At 36.8% G+C, this 18,302-nt stretch overlaps 2 protein-coding genes across 2 annotated transcripts in view; one reads left to right on the plus strand and one right to left on the minus strand.

The window, feature by feature from the left end:
* The window catches only part of LOC131591771 (centrosomal protein of 290 kDa-like), a 50,010-nt gene extending 39,016 nt beyond the window's left edge, over positions 1-10,994 (plus strand). Inside the window, exons 44-55 of the mRNA XM_058862814.1 lie at positions 141-264; positions 818-1,474; positions 2,498-2,632; positions 2,918-3,004; positions 4,704-4,850; positions 5,160-5,282; positions 5,585-5,745; positions 7,376-7,517; positions 9,218-9,291; positions 9,445-9,548; positions 9,982-10,088; positions 10,365-10,994. Of these exons, the coding sequence (XP_058718797.1) occupies positions 141-264; positions 818-1,474; positions 2,498-2,632; positions 2,918-3,004; positions 4,704-4,850; positions 5,160-5,282; positions 5,585-5,745; positions 7,376-7,517; positions 9,218-9,291; positions 9,445-9,548; positions 9,982-10,088; positions 10,365-10,577 (2,074 nt within the window). The 3' untranslated portion in view covers positions 10,578-10,994. The remainder of the gene's footprint in view (positions 1-140; positions 265-817; positions 1,475-2,497; positions 2,633-2,917; positions 3,005-4,703; positions 4,851-5,159; positions 5,283-5,584; positions 5,746-7,375; positions 7,518-9,217; positions 9,292-9,444; positions 9,549-9,981; positions 10,089-10,364) is intronic.
* Positions 10,995-11,132: 138 nt separating this feature from the next.
* On the minus strand, positions 11,133-17,782 carry LOC131591772 (RNA ligase 1-like). The gene is made up of 7 exons (XM_058862815.1): positions 17,651-17,782; positions 15,711-15,828; positions 14,990-15,085; positions 14,459-14,575; positions 13,903-14,097; positions 12,623-12,792; positions 11,133-12,061 (listed from the first exon to the last, which is right to left on the minus strand). The coding sequence occupies exons 1-7, from the start codon at positions 17,738-17,740 to the stop codon at positions 11,873-11,875; spliced, it is 975 nt and encodes a 324-aa protein (XP_058718798.1). The 5' UTR covers positions 17,741-17,782; the 3' UTR covers positions 11,133-11,872.
* Positions 17,783-18,302: the final 520 nt, after the last annotated feature.

Genomic DNA, 18,302 nt, shown 5'->3' on the forward strand with positions numbered 1-18,302 from the left:
TGATTTAGAATAACTAGCTTAGAAACACTGGGAAAATCCAGTGTAGAAATTGAGAATTTCACAGTGCTTTTACCTTCAGGGATGTTTTTCTGCATTAATAGCCATTTGTTTGTTTTGGCTTGATTCATTTTTTGATGTAGAACACTGCAAGCAATCCCACGAGACTCTGTTGTAGAAGATTTACACTTCAAAAATCAATGCCTCCAGGAAAAGCTTCATGCATTGCAGAGACAATGTTCAAGAGAGACATTTTTGAGACCCTTGGTAAGTTAATAATGTAACCATATTATCTAGAATACTATTTATGAAAAGTATTTGTTTTCTATTCGGTATTCTGTCACTTAGCTGGTTTTATTTGAACAACAGTATTCTACAGCAGGATATGAAATACTCACCTTTTGGTGCTTTTTAAAAAACCCAACAAACCAAAACCCCCAAATCCCCAAAGTTCTCAGATTTCTGTGTCCTACAGGTAGAAGCTGGAATATTCAGCATCCTAGCATATGCAGAGAAATAAGGAAAATATATTTTTAAATGTGAGTCTGCAGCTGAGAGACTACTATATTATATATTGATTAAAAATTTAAGACACACAGAGTTTGGGGAAATACTCAGCTTCATTTCAGTTACATTAGGTGTTTTTGTTGTTCTTCAATTTTTACAAGGTTGATTATATTGCAAATTTTGCATTTTTATGTTTTCTTAATCTTTCAAGAATAGACTTAACAGTAGGTTCTAGTTTCCTTTCTGTTTTCTGTTTTCTTTTACTGTGTTCTGCTCTTCTTTCATGCTTCACTCTATCTTCAACTTGACTCAGAGTACATGTGACCAAACTGAACTGACCAAGTCTGTTCCTATCAGTGTCAGTAAACAGAAGTATCTGAAATTCCTTCACAAGAAATCTATTTCAAATAGGAATGAAATCAAACATCAGACTAATAATAGAGTTACTGATGGTAGTGAAGTAGATGGGGACACAGGCATGCAAACATGCATCATGCATAATGAAGGCCAGGAGGCTGCTGCAGATGTAAGCAGAGAAGTGTCTCTTGAACAGCACCCTGAAGATAGTGAGAAATGCAAGGACACAGATGTTTCTAGGGAAGGACTGAAAACCAAAATTATAGCTGAAGCTGGTAAAGAGAACTGTGGTGAAAAAGAAGAAAATATAACCCAACCTGAAAATGGAGAAGTTAATGAGAAATGCGAAGAAGAAGAAGAAGAGAGGAAGCAAGAAATCTTCAAGCAATCAAATGTGGATGAAGAGGAATGTGTAGAAGAGCCTGATGCTGATAAAATGAGCTGCAATCAGTCTGGTTCAGGGGAACCTCCTAATCAAGCTAATGATTGTGAAGCAGAGAATATAAATATGAATAATGAAATGAATCAACACACTGGAGAGAATAAACAGGAAAATGACCGAGGCTGTACAGAAGGGGTTGAAACTATCCCAGAATTTTGTGAAATGCCTAAGGTTTGATACTGTAGTGACCCTCTAGCATTTCTTCAGTACAAATAATTTAGAAATAGAATAGTTTGATCTTGATAAAGCAGTGCTTTCCTGTGCATGGTCTGCAGGGATATTAGAGTACTTACCAAGTGGTCCAGAAAGCAAACGTTATACTTTCAGGATAGGCATGCATGTCAGCTCACAAGTAAGCTACTGCCAATTCTAAAATTTTGATCCAGAGACTATCCAAAGATACATGGAGCTAATTGATATCCTTCATTCTTTAAGAGACTTACGATCTGTTATTATTTACACCAAGAAAAAAAAAGGCTTTAAAGAAACAAATACTTGATTCCTCCAATTAGCAATAAAGTAATGAATAATACAGTTAATTCCCAAATTACATAAGTAAAAAATACTGATTATTAAATTATTAAAAGACTTTTCTTTTTACTAGTCAGAGTAAATTTACTGTATTGCTGTGATTTCAGCTGGCACTATAAAGTATGCAAAGCCATCTTTGTGTAGTTGAAATCACAATCCTCCATGGATAAAAACTTAGGATTTTGGGAACTAACAGATTAAATGAGAATGACATGCTACTGTTCCTGGCTTGCTCTCTGATCCATTTGACATAATTGAAATTTCTTATGATGTATGTGCTACCTGAAAAACTACCAGAGTATGCTCTTAAAATTAGGTGCTGTTCCCAGGTACAGTGTCACAGCTTACTTCATTCAGTAACTTCTTTATCTTTTAGTCTTTGAGGTTTACTTCTACAGAATAGTTTGAGAAGTAATTTTGGTTTGACAAAATTTTTACTGGTTTATACTGATTTGTAAACTTCCCTTAAAGGTTAAGCAAGTTAATGAAATGTAAGAGAAGGTGTTAAAATCAAAGCAGATTAGATCAAAACTGGAAATAATATTGTCTTGCTTCATTCCTGTGAAAAATACTAGTTCTCTGTTGCTCTTAATCAGCTACAACTGATAGTTGTACTGAATTACATTACCACTTAATTATATCTTTTTCCTTTCTTTTCTCAAGACATCAGGAATAAGATCAGGTGATCAGTATCAAAGAGAACAAGAAGTTTTAAAGGAGAATTTCAGATTGTCATCTGAAAACATTGAGCTAAAATTCCAGCTAGAGCAGGCCAATAAAGATTTGCCAAGACTAAAGGTAACATCATCTTACTTTAGTCCCTTTACCCTCACACAGCTCAGAGAATTGCTTAAAATGAAATGGATATTTTTTCTGTACATACTGTAAATTTTCCATGTTTTTACATGAATGATGAGAAGGTTGAATATGGTAGAATGGTAGAAATAATGGAAAATGTCATTGTGATGGGAAATTGCTTTCTCTTACATTTTTCAAGTAAAACCACTGTAATTTTGTTCACCAGTTTTTCACTTCAATTTGAGATTTAAGTTGCTTATCACTTTTTTTTTTTTTTATTTGTAGGACCAAGTAGATGACTTAAAAGAAATGTGTGAACTTCTCAAAAAAGAGAAAGCAGAAGCTGAACGAAAGCTGGGCAGCATTAGAGGGGTGAGTATCTTAACAGCACTTTTCATCATAAGTAAATTAAAACAAAATACAAAAAACCCCAAAGTATTACTGAAATGAAATATTTTGGAATCAACCAAAGCCAAACATTAATTGCTCTTGTTTATTGTATTGACAAAATGCTATAATGAATTAATGACCTTAAGTTAACAGGAGCATTAGGAGGACTAGAGCTAAACTATTAAATATTTGCACTATCATGGCCTTATTTTGTCATTTGGATTAGTTACCTTCAGCAGCATATCTGTACAATAAATAGCAGTTACAGCAGTAATAATGAAAATTATATTCATATGTTTATGTAAATTTTTGATGCAGATGTAAAAAGGGTCAGTTACTAATAGTGAAGGTTTTTGTTTGTTGTACTATGGAAGGTAACACAGCAAAATTTTACCCTAGCTACTATCAACTACTTTAATAGAACAATATTTCCAAAGTTAAGGGGAAAAACTACTCAGCAGTGTGTCTCCTGCTGCTCACTTATCAAACTATTTGTGTGACCTTGTAAAGAAAGGTGAATTGATAAAAGCTCCTAAGTGCCTGTGTAGCTCTTTGTAGCTCACTACACAAGGAGAATGAGTTTTACTTTGGGGTACCTGAAAAAGATCAGATATTTTTCATTCTTTTACCCATGCTTTGCATGAAGTGCTTGTAGACCTGTCTCTCTTATGTAGTGGTATTCTTGGACAAGAAAATTCAGTTTATACAACTGTTTCACGCAAAGATTCTGAGGATACAGCAAATTCTGCATCTTTCTCCATTCACAGGCAGCAAGATGTGACAGGTTTCTCTTTAACTCTGCTGTGTACCAACACAAACCTCCTAATCCCTCCAGTTATTTTAGAGAAGAAAAATAAGTAGTTTTTACTTCTGAAATTTGGTTGCTATACATTTATGTAGAAGTCTAGGGAGTAAATCCTCCTCATTTTCCTTATGGGGTTCCTTATGTCCCCTGAACTGGAATCAGCAGTATCTTTAAATTATGATTGCTGAGGAAATTGTTACAAAGAGGATGAGAAAAAAAATGGATTTGAAGACTCCCTAACAGATTTTCTAACTCATTATTTAATGTAGTGAAAGAAGAAAAACAGGGAAATTACAGTATTTTCCCCCACATTTATTTATTTATCATTTTGCAAGAAGAATATATGCCTTTGGAAAGGCAGATCTACTTATGCTTTAATATGTAGTTCTTCTGTCACTTTAATTCAGCAGAAGAAGGGTTGCTAAAAAAGAGCCTTCTTTTCTTCCCTCAAGCTCCCATTTTTCTCCTGTGCCCCCAACGGTATTAGTATTTAAGCAATTGCATGGTCTGTTGGATTGGGGAAATTTTCTACAAGAAAAGCTAAATAAATTAAGTAGTTATTTAATTTATTTTCCTAATGTTTCAGTTTAGTTCATGAGTACAGCAGATTTTGAGACTTAACTGCAGCTCTTTAGGGTAACATAGAAAATGAAGGAGTTGATCTGTTGACTTGGGGGATTAATAAATCTTCAGATGTTTTGGAGAGCTAAGTATGCAAGAAATTCTAGTGTTCAAGTTGTATCAAAATAAAGCATTTTTTTAATATAAGTATGAATTGCAATGGGAAAATAAGCAATAATGTAAGGTCTGGAGTATCTCAGAATGTTAAGATGAACTATTTGTTCACTTTTACTTCTTTCCTTCCCCCCTCTGTAGGCTGGTAGAAGTGGAAAGACAGTCCCAGAACTGGAAAAAACAATTGGCTTGATGAAAAAGGTTGTTGAGAGAGTCCAAAGAGAAAATGAAGAACTGAAAAAAGCTCCAGCTGTACTTGGTCTTGAGCAGGAAAATGAGAGGCTAAAGGTACAGATTTGTCTCCAGTAACTTTATTTAGGTAACAGTTTATATGCAAGTTAGTAACAAAATGGAGTAGCATGATACTGATTGGCACAAAACTGTTTTGGAAATGCCAGCTGTGAAATATATAGAACAGAAAGGCAAAACTGCATTTTAGTATAACATACTGCACAGTTTAAGGTACACTGTACCTTGCAGATACATTTAACTATGTGATGAAATGTTCGCTGTGCTAAGTACCTGTGCTTTAAATGGAAATCTAAAATCTTCTACTGAGCAATGTAAATGGGTTTTAACAAACTGTTTGATCTTTAGTCTGAAATGGAAAAAATGAAACTTGATCTGGAGAGCCAGCTGAGTGTGCGTTTTGAATCTAAAACCAAAGCAACGGAAAAACTCATTACTGAAAATGAAAGACTGCGTAAAGAACTGAAAAAGGTATGATCATTTTGATGCATCCTTTTCTTTCCACTAGGCACTGATTATGGTAAGTATATAGTTTTTACTTTTCTTAATGGTTGATATAACACTGATATGGCCATGAAAGATTTATTTTACTATATGTGGAAAGGAGATATCCAAGGACTAGCCCAAGATCAAATTTGGAAGTTGTAGTGCTAGTAGTCTTTGATGCCATTTTCCTCTACATCAGCACTCACCGTCTCACTGTCGTTTGAGATAATACCATGCTTCATGTGCGGTTAAGTATTCCGTAAAGCTTTGCTTTTATTGAACAATAGGAAGTTGACAGTGGAGAGAAGCTACGAATAGAGAAGAATAACTTGGAGATATTAAATGAGAAGTTAAATGTACAGCTGGAGGAAACCATTAAGAAGCTAAATTTGGCTGAGAGCCAGCTTGATGGAGCTGACAGCAGAGGCTGGAAGTCCATTGTAACAAGGTAGGAATTGGGAATGTAATAAAAGGACAGAAAAATTATACAATGCTTATGCTATTAAGAGACATAAACAACCTGTGTAAGGATGGCAGGGAGCAAATTTTTGGTAATAAATACTTAGTCCTGGACTCCTGGATGACTTCAGGGTGAAATAAGTTGACATGTTAAAAAGTACTCTTTAATAGTGTTAAACAGAAATGGAAAGTATCTACAAAATCAGAACCTCTGACAGTAAACTTATTAGGGCAGAAAATCAGCTGGACAGGAGAGAGACTTGTTTAATTTTATCTTAGGTCAGAACACTGTTGATGTCCAAGATTTTACTCCCTTCTGAGTCTTGCGCTCCCACAGGATCCCTTGGGGAGTGTAGTGCTACTCTGACATATTGCTGAGCCATTTCTTCATTGAGACTTCAAAAAGCATTTTGTTTTTTTTTAACCTTCTCCCAAACAATCCAGTGAGGTAAAATGTCTCTGTGCAAGGCCAGATGAAACCATAATTTGTCTAAGGAAGGAGGGCAGAGCTGACTGCAGGACAGGACAGAAGTAGCTGATTGCCACAGCAGAGAGAGGCTATGAGCATGCAGTGAAGATAGTAGGCCCTTAACAGCTGCCATATTGGTTCAGCAGTATTCTTCTTCACCTCTTTTCAAAAACATTTCTACTTGGTTCTATTTAGTTGACAGTGATACATAGTTGTGTATAGATACAAAATACATGGTCACATTTAATTGTACTTGCCTATTTCAACTCATGTGACTAAAGCCTTCTATTTGCATTTACTTTAAAGTAAGTTAATAACATAACCTTACTAACCTAGAGCTCCTTGGGGAACTTTAACATGCAATGCACCTCACCAGCACATCTACCAATGCATATACGTGGTAACACAAAGTGTTTCATAGGGCAAACAAAGGGCTGTCATCCCAGTGACCCTTCAGAAGACTCCTTGGCAGGTAGCAAGGTGTTGGACACTGTATTGCTATCTGAAAATCCAGATGGATTCAGATAGGAGATGGGGCTACATGACCTCCAGAGGTACTTTCCAACATTTCAGATTCTACACAAACCTTTTTGTAGCCTTGTAAAGCTCAAAGCAAAATGGAACCTTCTTCAGACTGCTCTTCCTCCAGGGTAAACAATTTACTGCAGATTAGTTTGGCCTTGGAGTCTTCATCTTCTGCATCTGCATTAGTCCTTTTCTCGGTACATTATTTTTCATAAATTACTAAATCATTAGAAAAATACTTTCAAAGGTATAACACTGAAGTAAGATCCAGCTAGTGTACATCCTGCATCAGCAGCATGGATCCTTTCAGCAGCAGGTGTTTGGGGTTTATGCGCAATAGCATAAAAATATTCCTGTCCCCTTTTAATAAATGTAGACACAAAAAGAGAACCACAACAGTGTAATATCTAGAAAAGCCTTTATTCTAAGATTAAAGATGTGTTTCTTGCTATGCTTCTTTCAGCAAACTGTGTTTATAAGGCCAGTGGTTATTTCAAGGCCAATGCCCCAAACATATTTTAGGGTGTATTTTACAGCATTTATTCTCCTAAAGATATTTTAATCTCTGTTTCTGCATAAGTATTAACTTCCGCTCTTATTTTTCTCTAAATAAAAATACTGTCAGAATGCAGGAAACTAAGTTGAAGGAAATGGAAACAGATATTGCTAAGAAAACCCAAAGCATTGCTAACCTTAAAAGGCTGCTTCAGGAAGCAACAGAACGTGAGCACAACGCTGATAAAAATGTACAAGACCTGAAAGAACAAGTGAGTAAAATTTAGCTAGATAACTCTGGAAATAGAATGCTTAATTTGTCTTTGCAATAATGTCTGTAGTGGCAGAATACTTGTTTTTTTTCTAACCCTTTCTTTTATGCTTTTTTTCAGTCATAGTTGCTATATTTGCATATTTTAGCCAATTAATGAGGTTTACCACATATTATCAATACATATTCTTGATTTGCAGTCTGAGGAATATGATTATTTTTCTACTATATTTTTCTGTAGGGTTTTTTTTATTATAGTTTCAGTGATCACATGAAAGCCTGTAGATAGATGCTTCAAAAGGCCTTAAATCTTTCAAGCTTGTTTTGCAGTGAGGTTGCTGCAGAGACTTCCCTAGTTCCTCTGGTTTTGGTGGGGGGCAGGAGAGTACTGAGTTCGCTATCCTAAATAGGATCCTCATTTCTGTTTCCAGTCTGGTCCCTTACATGCAGTCTCCAGTAGTCTTACAAGTACTATTGTACGTGTGGAAGAGTTGATGAATTTTAAACTTAGGTACCTTTTAAAAGATGCATCACCTTTTGGCTTTTAAGTACAAAGAGAATTGCCCCTACATTAGCTTCCATCTTCTCATTTATTTATATTCAGACGATTTTCTTCCCCAGACAACTTGTACTGGCCTTTCTCAGTGTAAGGTATCAAATATAAAACTTCTGATTTGGGAAGTCATAGATATATAGATATATAGATATATATATGTGTGTGTGTGTGTCTATATATTATGTAAGAAAGTAGATGTGTTCAATAACAGAACTTGGAATTTATTCCTACAAAACAATTACTTTCTTAGTTTTTCCTTGTTTTTCCTTTTCTAACATCAGTGTTATTTACATGAAGTATATACCAGCAGCGAATTTAACATGGAGATAGAAGTCTTTCATTTTGTGATATTACTCGGGGAGCAACACACTTTTCAGTTTCTTTCATGTCTCAAGTACTGATGAAGGGATGAGATCAAAGTTAACTATGTTTCAAAAAACAGAGCCTGATTGTGTAAAAAAAACCAAATCCTTACCCTGTTAGGTAGTAACAGAACAAAAACCTATCATTGTCAGTAACCTCATAGGAGTTCATGAACTGTCACTGCATTCATCAACTGTATATAATCACATATTTAAACCACTCTTGTGCCTGCATCTTTACCAGGAGTCTCTTTCAGAGGCTCCCTCCCTCTCTAGTCAGGGACCTCTTCTAACTTAACTTGCAGGTCACCCCAAGTCACTGTACCCTCACTGGGGCTGTCATTACAAAAATCACAGGGTTTTCATACAATCTTTCAAAATTAACTGGGACACCCAAGTATGCAAATAACTATATCAGTAATATTTTTAAAGCATTTAAATAATTTAGGCATATTAATTCCTTAAGCATATTTATACAGTACGTTGGTGTAGCTATGTATCCAACTTTCTTTGTAAATCTAACTTCTACTTTATTCTCTGCCCTTCATTAAATACATAGCAATGATTTTACTAACTTTGGAAAGGCTGTCAAGCATTAGCTTTGTGTGTGGGAACTGTACATGAACAAGTTTTTGTTTTTTTTTCTATTAGCTTAATGTTTGGTTACATCCTTAGTGTTATTTTCATTCTTTTTTTAATATTGTATCCAAGAGAACTCTATTTGAACTGCAGGGCCATGGATACTGTTTTCAAGAATAAAACTTTCTTAATTTTTTTTTTAAGATTGAGCATCTCAAACATCTTCCTGAAGGTTCAGGGTCAGAGGAAAACATCATCAAGGAGCTTCAGCTTTTAAGGTAATGTACTTCTAAACTAAGTATCTCAGCTAATATACATGAAATCAGGAAGTGACCAGAAGATCAGGAAATGACCACTGCAATTTTTAGTTAAATATTTTATGTTTTAAAATATTGTAATAATTTAAAAAATCTATTTTTTTAATATTCCAGATTAACTAATAATCAATTAGAGAAAGAAAAAGCAGAACTAGTGAACCAGATAGAGGATTATAAGCACAAAAGACAAACCTCTACAAATGAAGGTCCTGCAGCTGGTAATAATTTTCAATACCTAAAGATCTTCTTGTATTTAGGGTCTAAAACTACTTTTACTTAATATGTGTGTGCAAAGTGATAATAAATCTACAGAATTATTTGAAGTAGATTAATCCCAAAGTCGCGTAAACTGAAGCAGATTAAGGTCTTGGATTTTTGAGTACATATACACGCTTTTTGAAGAGAATTTTCAATAAAAATCTCTATAATCAATTACTTTGAGCAAGAGGCTGTAAACTAGGAACTAGACACCACTGCCTAATTTGTAAAAGAACTAAGGAAAAGTCTAGCTGACTTTAATGTTTGGTGATCATAACTGGTCTTATTTAACTGTTTCAGTTTTCAGGAGATGCAGAATTATTGAAACAAGATTATTTGTGCCATGGGTTTTCACTACTTAAAATTTCATTTAAAAAATCATTATTTTTGCAGGACATAATGAAACTGTAGAGAAGGATAAAATTGATAAACTAATGACAGAAATGGCTGACCTCCAGTCACAGCTGGAAGTTTCAGAGCTCGAAAAACAACAATTAAAGGTGAGCTGCAAGGATCATCCTAGGCAAGATAATAAGCAAAATTATGTTGGGCTAGAAAGAGCTGTTTAATAACTAAATTAATATTTAATGATACAGTCAATTTCTAAGCATTGTTCACAAAGCCTGTTTTTAGTGAAGATGCTGTTTATGGCTAGAGTTTTTTGATTCTAGACAAGATCCTTATTCTCTTATATAATCCCTCATGAAAAAGGAAAAAATAGGTGTGGTATTAGCAAAGTTCTGCATAAAGGTACTCCTTTTCATTCTTTTTAATAGGAAGAGACAAAAGAGCTAAGAAGAGAACTAGAAACCTATAGTCCTTCCTTTTTTGAAGAACTTGAGGATCTAAAATATAACTACAAAGAAGAATTAAAAAAAAATATTATCTTAGAAGAGAGATTGAAGCACCTTTATGAAGAGTTTGGCATTCAGAATAATCCAGACAACAGTTCTGTTGACTGGGGTAGTGTTCAATATCCTCATCATTGATAAACACAGACAATTTCATTTTTTGTATCTTCGAATAGTACAAATCTCTTAAAGTTATGCGAGTTTGCACACACCTAAGAGTGCAGAATTGGATTATTCAACAGTTCATGGTCACTGTACACAACAGTCAAAATAAAAGTGAGTTTTACCTGTCCCAGCTCCTGTGCAATAATGTATTTTAATTCAGAACAGTTAATTTGGGTAATAAGGTGTCAGGTGAAATTGAAACCTTGGGCTTCTCTTAGAAGTTAATAAACCTTTAAACTGTCAGCATACTAAGTATGCTAAGTCCCAGATCAGTAAGAATACATAATTTGCTCTTGTCCTGTGCAACCATAATGTTTAACTCTGAACTCAGGGTCAGTGTGCTGGATGTCTGTTTTTATGTCCCTGGTTATTTTTACCTCAATGTTAAAAAATCCAAGAACAAAGAACTGAAAATGAAGCTATACTATTTCAGCCAAAACACTGGGATTTTTTGTACATATTTTTTTTTTTTTTTAATGTTGCTGGATGTATACTTTTATAGCAGAGATGAAATAAAGCCAACTCAAATGATCATTCAGTCTCACCTTTATTATTTATATACCTTATCTTAATATGTCTTTGATGAAGTTTCCTAATTGAGACATAGTTGTAAATGGGAATTACTAAACCAAGTCATGTCTCTCTCCACTTACTAGGCTCTCCAGAATAAAAATAGCTTATTTTCTATTATTTACTCTCTTTGTCCCAAAATAGTGCAAGTGCCTGGAGGATATAGTTTAATTGGGTTTTTAAATAACAGTATAATGCTGCAGATATACAGTTAAATGATACCAGGAAGTTTTCCCATGTAAGAAACTGTTACAACTTTAAAAAAAAAAGTCAAATTTCTGGTCCCACCTGAAGTATGTCCGTCTACTGTTAAGAAACTTGATGCTAAGTCTCAAACCTACATACAATAGTGTCATAATAATTACATTTGTAGAAGCACAACCTATGTAACTTTTCCAGTAGATTGCATTAACTAGTAAAGCTTTTAGGACCAGCCAGCAGTAGAAAACATACTTCCTACACACAGTGCTAACATTTTCTAGGAATGGGTTCAAAATTAAGGACTTTTCATAAAATAAACATGCTGGAAGGTAGATCTCTGTTATATAAAATTAGTCATTTAGGATAAACTTAAAATGATACAGTAGTACCTGGGCTGTTGCCTAAGCTAGAAGAGTATTCATGAAGAATTCTGTGGTAGACACAACTAAGAGGAATGCAGGACATACAACAATTAACTTAAAAGAAAAAAAATCATTTCAAGCATCAAACTTGATATCTTTGAGTCTGTCAAATCTTTGTCCATCCAACACTGAAAAATGGTGAAACAAACTCTTTGGTTCAAAGTCACAGTCATATTTAGTTCTGTTAAAAGAAATTACAACAGGCTGAGAATTCAGGTACGTCTCTGCAAGTGGCCAAGGTAAACCAAGATGATGGCGATGGAGCTAAAAGAAAAGGAAAGAAGATCATTTCAGCCATTTTGATAGAGTAGTGCAACAATTTCCAGCTTGGGAAGTGTGTGGGTGTTTGTGGATTCTAGGATCCTCTGCATCAGGGCACTTAAAACCATGAATAAGTTATCTCTGTAACATGAAAAACAGCAAAGCACAAAAGGCAAACCAGAACCAAGGTGTCCTCCACAGTTTCAGAAATAATATAAACTTGCTAATTAATGAAAAATCACATTCTTATTAATAATACTTGTTCTATTAGTCAACATTATGAGAACTCAATTTTTAAATACAAGAATTAAGCTTTAAAACGAATGCTGCCTGTACAGACAGGCAAGAAAATATGTTCTCAATTACTTTGTTAGCATGTTGGGAATGAAAAAGTTCAATATGTTATGTTGTCATTACAGTAGCTAATTCTACTGTCATCTCATTTGTTGGAGATTTACTTATTTACTATTAAAGAATTTGGAAAAAAAAGACAAAAAATGAATACAGTACTTCACATTTTATGAATTATTACAGTGCTTTCCACGTGTCCATCCACATACTCACCTTGATTAAACACCCATCATGGCAGTGCCACACAATTCCTTCAACTTTACCCTCCGTGCAGCTTTCAAACCAAGACAGTATGTCATTTTGCTTCAAAGCAGGTGGATTCTTTATTTCAAATGCTCCATGTGGGACTAGAAGATGTACAGGGTGCTTCTTGCTTCCTAATCCTACATTTAAAAAAACAAATAGCTTCCTCCTAGTTACTGTGTTTCCTCACTTTTGTTATTGCAGACATCTTAAAAACACTCTGTAAAGGTAAACTTTTATTAGATGCTACAACATTATCCTGTCTTTAAGAGAACAGTTAATTACATTTTTAAGTACCAAATGCAATGGTCTCTCCTCACATTTTCATTTATATTTTTTAAAACCTCCTCCTTTGTATAAAATAAACATGACACACAGATTTATAGAGTTGTCTGTTTTTTCCTTGTGGTTACCTCCTCAGTCACCATAAAGCTACCAGCTAAGTCCTTCATACTTCAGATCATGATCAATGGCACAAACACCTTAGTTCCTGAAAATCTGGCACATCTTCTCATGAATACTTAAAACTGGGCTGTTAACAACTGCATTGCCTTTTCATGTTAACATAAATCTTCATCTAAGAACACAGCTATTAGAACTTTTTGTTGCAATTCTTGTTCAAACTGAAGAAATGCTTAGGACCAGGTAGGACTATTTTTCCTACTCATCTTTGCAAGTTATCCTAACAGCAAAGCACAGAAGTTAGAACTCACTTGTGCTCATACTTAATTAGTTTCTCACTATAAGGCCTTTAAAGGAAGGAGCCACAACTTAAATCTAGCCTAAATTACATTTCCTTTAAAAATTTCTCTTTCATAATTAAAAAATTGCAACTTCTGACTAACTTTAGGGGCTCCAAAAAATGGCTGAATAAAGCTTTCTACTTCAATTCATCAAAAGAGTGTGTAAAAAAAGTGAAGGTTCCAAGAAACAAACTTTAAAAATTTTACTAATATCTTAATAGTAATATTTACAACACTTTTCTCCAGTCAAAATATTTCTGAAAGACCAAAGCAATGCATTTTTATAGTAACTGAGATTTAATAGATGTAATTAGTCCCATGATAACTCAGCTTTCTAAACTGAGTATTTTTGGGTGAGAGTTCCTTCAGCCAGCCCTTTATCTCCTTTCTATGAAGGTTGCTACTGGAAAACTCTTCTAAAAAACTTACACAAAGAAAATGCACTGATTTCACTCAAAAATACCACTAAAGAAAAAAGGTATTTAAGAACAGACCATATAAACTTACCATATGGATTTGCATTGATATTAGTCCCAATAAGCTCCAATGTTTGTTCTAAAATTTCTGATAAAGGCACGGGACTGATTTCCAGAAGCCCTGGGTCAGCATGGTGTTTCAATACCAGTGCTATTCCTGCCTCATAATTTACAACAGATGAGTGCCAGCAATACTGCTTACTATTCTTCTCCACGGGCACCCAACCTATGAGAAAACACTACATTTCACCAAAGTAAATACTAGAAGCTGTTACATGCATTAAAAAAAAAAACCCTACAGTTAAGTACAAACAGAAAGAGTAAAAAGAAAAACTACTGTATCTCAGAAGAATGCAAATGTGCCAATTATGCCTTCAGCTGAAAGCCTGTGAGTTTGTACAGCAAACTGCAATTATTTCCATGTGTCAGAAGAACAAAGCCTTTCTGGATAGTCAACGAATGACGTTCCAATTTTTTTTTTCTGAATATGTTAAATACTACTTTTAACTCTGGAACTAATTCTAATTCACTTCAGAAATTCACACACACACCTTTCCCCAGTTTTACCTGTGCTGCATCATAGGTACCTGGCATATGTCCATTTTCATCAGGCAAAGGATTGCCATTAGAGAACTCTATGTCCTTTGCTGGAATCCAGGTATCTGGAACAGGCTTGAAATCCTCTTCAATATTCCAGACAAATTCTAGACATATAAATGCAATACTTTGTTTTCGGTGAACTGTTAACCAACTTTGCTGTGTTGTCTTTCAATGCAATTATCAAAATACCACTGATCTAAACCTTGTTTTAAAGACAGTAATCCCAGTTACTTTGTACAAACACCAACATCTGTCACACTCAAGTGGTCTACAATTAGGGTAGTTTAAAGATGTGTTCAGCCTTTAAGAAGTTTAAAGGTTCAAAATTTAAGATTCAAAGGTTCAAAAATTAAGATTAAAAAAATTAGCTACCTATACCAGTTTAAAGTTCTTCAATGTAAAGGGTGAGGTTAAAAAAACTGGAACAAGGATCACTGATCTTTCCCATGTCAGCTTAGTTGTTTTTCTAACTGGCTAACTTATATTGTCAAAAAAGAAAGAAAGTAATCTTCACTAACCTTTGCAATCTTCCAATGAATACAAGAATCGTTTAAACCTTTTTTCACCTTGTTTGGTGGGTTTTCGATCCAACCTGGCCCATAGGTAGGGTTGTCCTAGGAGTTTCCAAAGATAAAACCAGCACTTTACTGAGGTGACCATACCCTGCAGAGTACTGAAATAAACTGCATAACAGGCAAGATAGGAATTCCCATTTGCCACTAGAGAAATTTTATCAGCAAAGCCACTACTATTTAAATTCAAAGTACACTATGTGAATTTTCAAATCCATTTTAGATTCTGTGTACAGTCTTGCCTAGCATAATACAGAGCTTCCTTTCAATGCAGGTGAAGGCACGAGCCCCAGTGAGTCAATGAACCACAGTCTTCTCATTTCCTCCCAACCTCTGTACTTCTATATATCTTCCCCAAAGAAATTAGACACTCTATTATACCTGACCCAGTTTGCAAGGAAGACTTACTAATAGGAAGTTTAAAAACTGGAATAGTTCCTGGATGTCCATATTCATTTAAATCACACTTCATGTATTTTAGAGAGTAAATGCTAGAACAACTCTAGAAACACATTCTAAGTCTATGGTAACTACTACTTTGTGGTGAAGATGCTTAATGGCACTTGAACTCACAACAGTTGTAAATAAATCATACAAAATAAGTAAAAACTAAGAAAAACAAGTTCTAGTCAGCATGAGAAATCTGCAAATGGGTCTTTCTGATTACCTTTATACGTTGTTACATAACAGCAGGTTCCATCCACCTTTTCAGTAGGAACTGCATTGTGTACATCTGCCTCTAATGCCTTTCCAGTTATAGTGTCAGTTGCCAAAACTTTAAATGGCTGAAAAGAAGACAAGTGGCTGTTACTGCCTTGCTGTCATACAGATTCTTGGTCCTTATAGTTGGCCTCTCTAAAGCTAGCTCTTTAAGTATTACACATTATAGAGCTGATTTCTAATAGTTTCTTCAAAACCTGTTAGTTTGCAAAGTACTCTAAGACAGAAGAACCGGGTCAATCTGTTTGTAAAGTCTCTTCCTCTTTCCCATTCTTGATTATTACTTAGAGAAGACTTTGCTTTCCACTCTAAACAGGACAACAGAACCACTTCTATAAACTAGAAGTGTTCCAGTCCAACACTGCAGCATTTTGGGATCTGCCTTTCTGCATTAGGGTGGCAATAGAAATTCCTCACGACAAGCCTTCCCCAGCTTTCAGTTTGGAGATGAAAGTCTATAGTGCCATGTTAGTGCAACACACAGAGCAGGTGTGCTCTTGCAAGGTAGAAAAAGCATCCTTGTATTAAACATTTAGTATCACCGATGTCAGCTAAACACTTTTGTGCTTCAAAAGAGCAAAGAAATACAAGATCTGTGGATCTTAAACAAAAAGTGAACTAGTACAAATTTCTAGGGCTTCTGTACAGCTTCTCGAACAGTTTCACTGCAAACGTACAATCAGTTGTGTTTGGATTCAAATTTTTTTCTCTTCTAATCATCATACCTCCCTCTTCTCTCCTCAGTCAGCTTTGTCTTTTAATCTGGACTCTTTATGCCAGCAAAACACAAAACAAGTCCTTATATTGCAGAAGTCTCGAAACAGAATGTGGAATTCATAAAAGGAGAACCTGTATTACATAACGTGACTGTTTCATACTACAGTTAGGTATAACTATAACAAACAGCATATATGAAGATTATATTAAAAATTTCTGAGTAGTGAGAAAACATTCCCATTGGTTTTACCAGCACTACCACTCTCTTTCTTCCCTACCAGTCATAACCACGTTTTATCCTTGCCTGAACTTTAAAAACCAAAACAAAAACCAATTCAAAGCAACAGCACAAAAATTAAAAAAAAAACCAACAAAACCAAAACCAACCAAACAAAAATAGCATGTGCCAGTTCCAGATCTAATACCCTGTTAGTTTTTTCTCTGTGAAGAATCAACAGTGTACAGAGGTACCCTTACATTACCATTATTGAGATTATTTAACTCTGAGTTGAACAATTACATTACTGTCGTTTTGGCAAACATTTCAGCTCTTTCATCCAGAAGCCAATCAGCAATGCGAAGTCACCCAGAGCTGCATTCGAGTTCACTACGCAGCTGCTACTAAAATCAGGGAACACAAACTGGAGGTCTGCAGCTAGAGTGCCGCCCCAATCTGTCCACATCTCACAGCCTCATTTTTTTTCTGTCATAAGCCTGATATACAAAACAGAAAAAAAAAAAAAAGGGGGGCGGGGGGGGAAAATACAAGCTAATTTTTCCTCCTACGAGGCTCACAGGCGGGAATGGCAGTATGGTTTCACACAGGCACAGGCTCCCCGTACGGTCATGCTGGAGTGGCCCTCACTGAGAAAAAGCAAACACAGCATCAGGGTGAACACCTGTATGCAGTCGCCAGGAAAAGCGTGGGGCTGAGCTGATACGGCACTCAGACGGCCCTTCTTCCCTGCATTCCAGCGGGAGAACCCTACGCAAACCTCTCCCGTGAGCTTCCCTTAAATCTACGGCCAACCTTCTCGCCACTCGGCTGTGGCCGAGGGCTCTGACACGGTCCGTGCTGCTCCACGCCGCGGCCCTACGATTTTCCCTGGGCTCGGGCCCATCCCCACCTGCCTGCCCCCCGTCCTCCCGTCCCGGTACTGCCCCAGCCACCTGTCGCTCCCGCTTGGCCGAGGGCTCGTCCTTCACCTCGGTGACGAACAGACACGGCACCTTGCGCTGCACCGCGCCCCGCCGCCTCATGGCCCCGGCCGCCCGCGCCCGCCGCTGCCGCCGCCGCGCCTGCGCCGGCCCGGCCGCGGTGCGCCACGGGAAATGGAGTCCGCCGGGGGCGCTGCTGCTGCTGCCGCTGCGCGGGGCGGCACCGCCTCCCGCCCGACATCAGGCCCTGCGACTCGGTGGATCCGCTCGGCCGGCCCGGCCCAGCCCGACCGGGGGCAGCTGCGCTTTCCCCAGCGCCGGCTCCTGCGAGAGTAGACTCCTGTAGACTCCTGGGTCTATAGGTCCTGCCAGGAGCCTGCTCCAGCGCGGGCTTCTCATGGGGTCACAGCCTCCTTTGGGTGCACCCACCTGCCCTGGCGTGGGGCCCTCCACAGGCTGCAGATCCATCCCTGCTGCACCTTGGATCTTCATGGGCTGCAGGGCTACAGCTGCCTCACCATGGCCTTCACCACGGGCTGCAGGAGACACTCTCTGTCCCGGCGTCTGGAGCACCTTCTCCCTTTTCTTCTTCCCTGACCTTGGTGTCGGAGGGTTCTTTCTCTCACACATATTCTCACTCCTCCCTCTGACTGTTGTCGCCCAG

Source organism: Poecile atricapillus, chromosome W, assembly GCF_030490865.1.
Source record: "Poecile atricapillus isolate bPoeAtr1 chromosome W, bPoeAtr1.hap1, whole genome shotgun sequence".
Lineage (NCBI taxonomy): Eukaryota > Metazoa > Chordata > Aves > Passeriformes > Paridae > Poecile > Poecile atricapillus.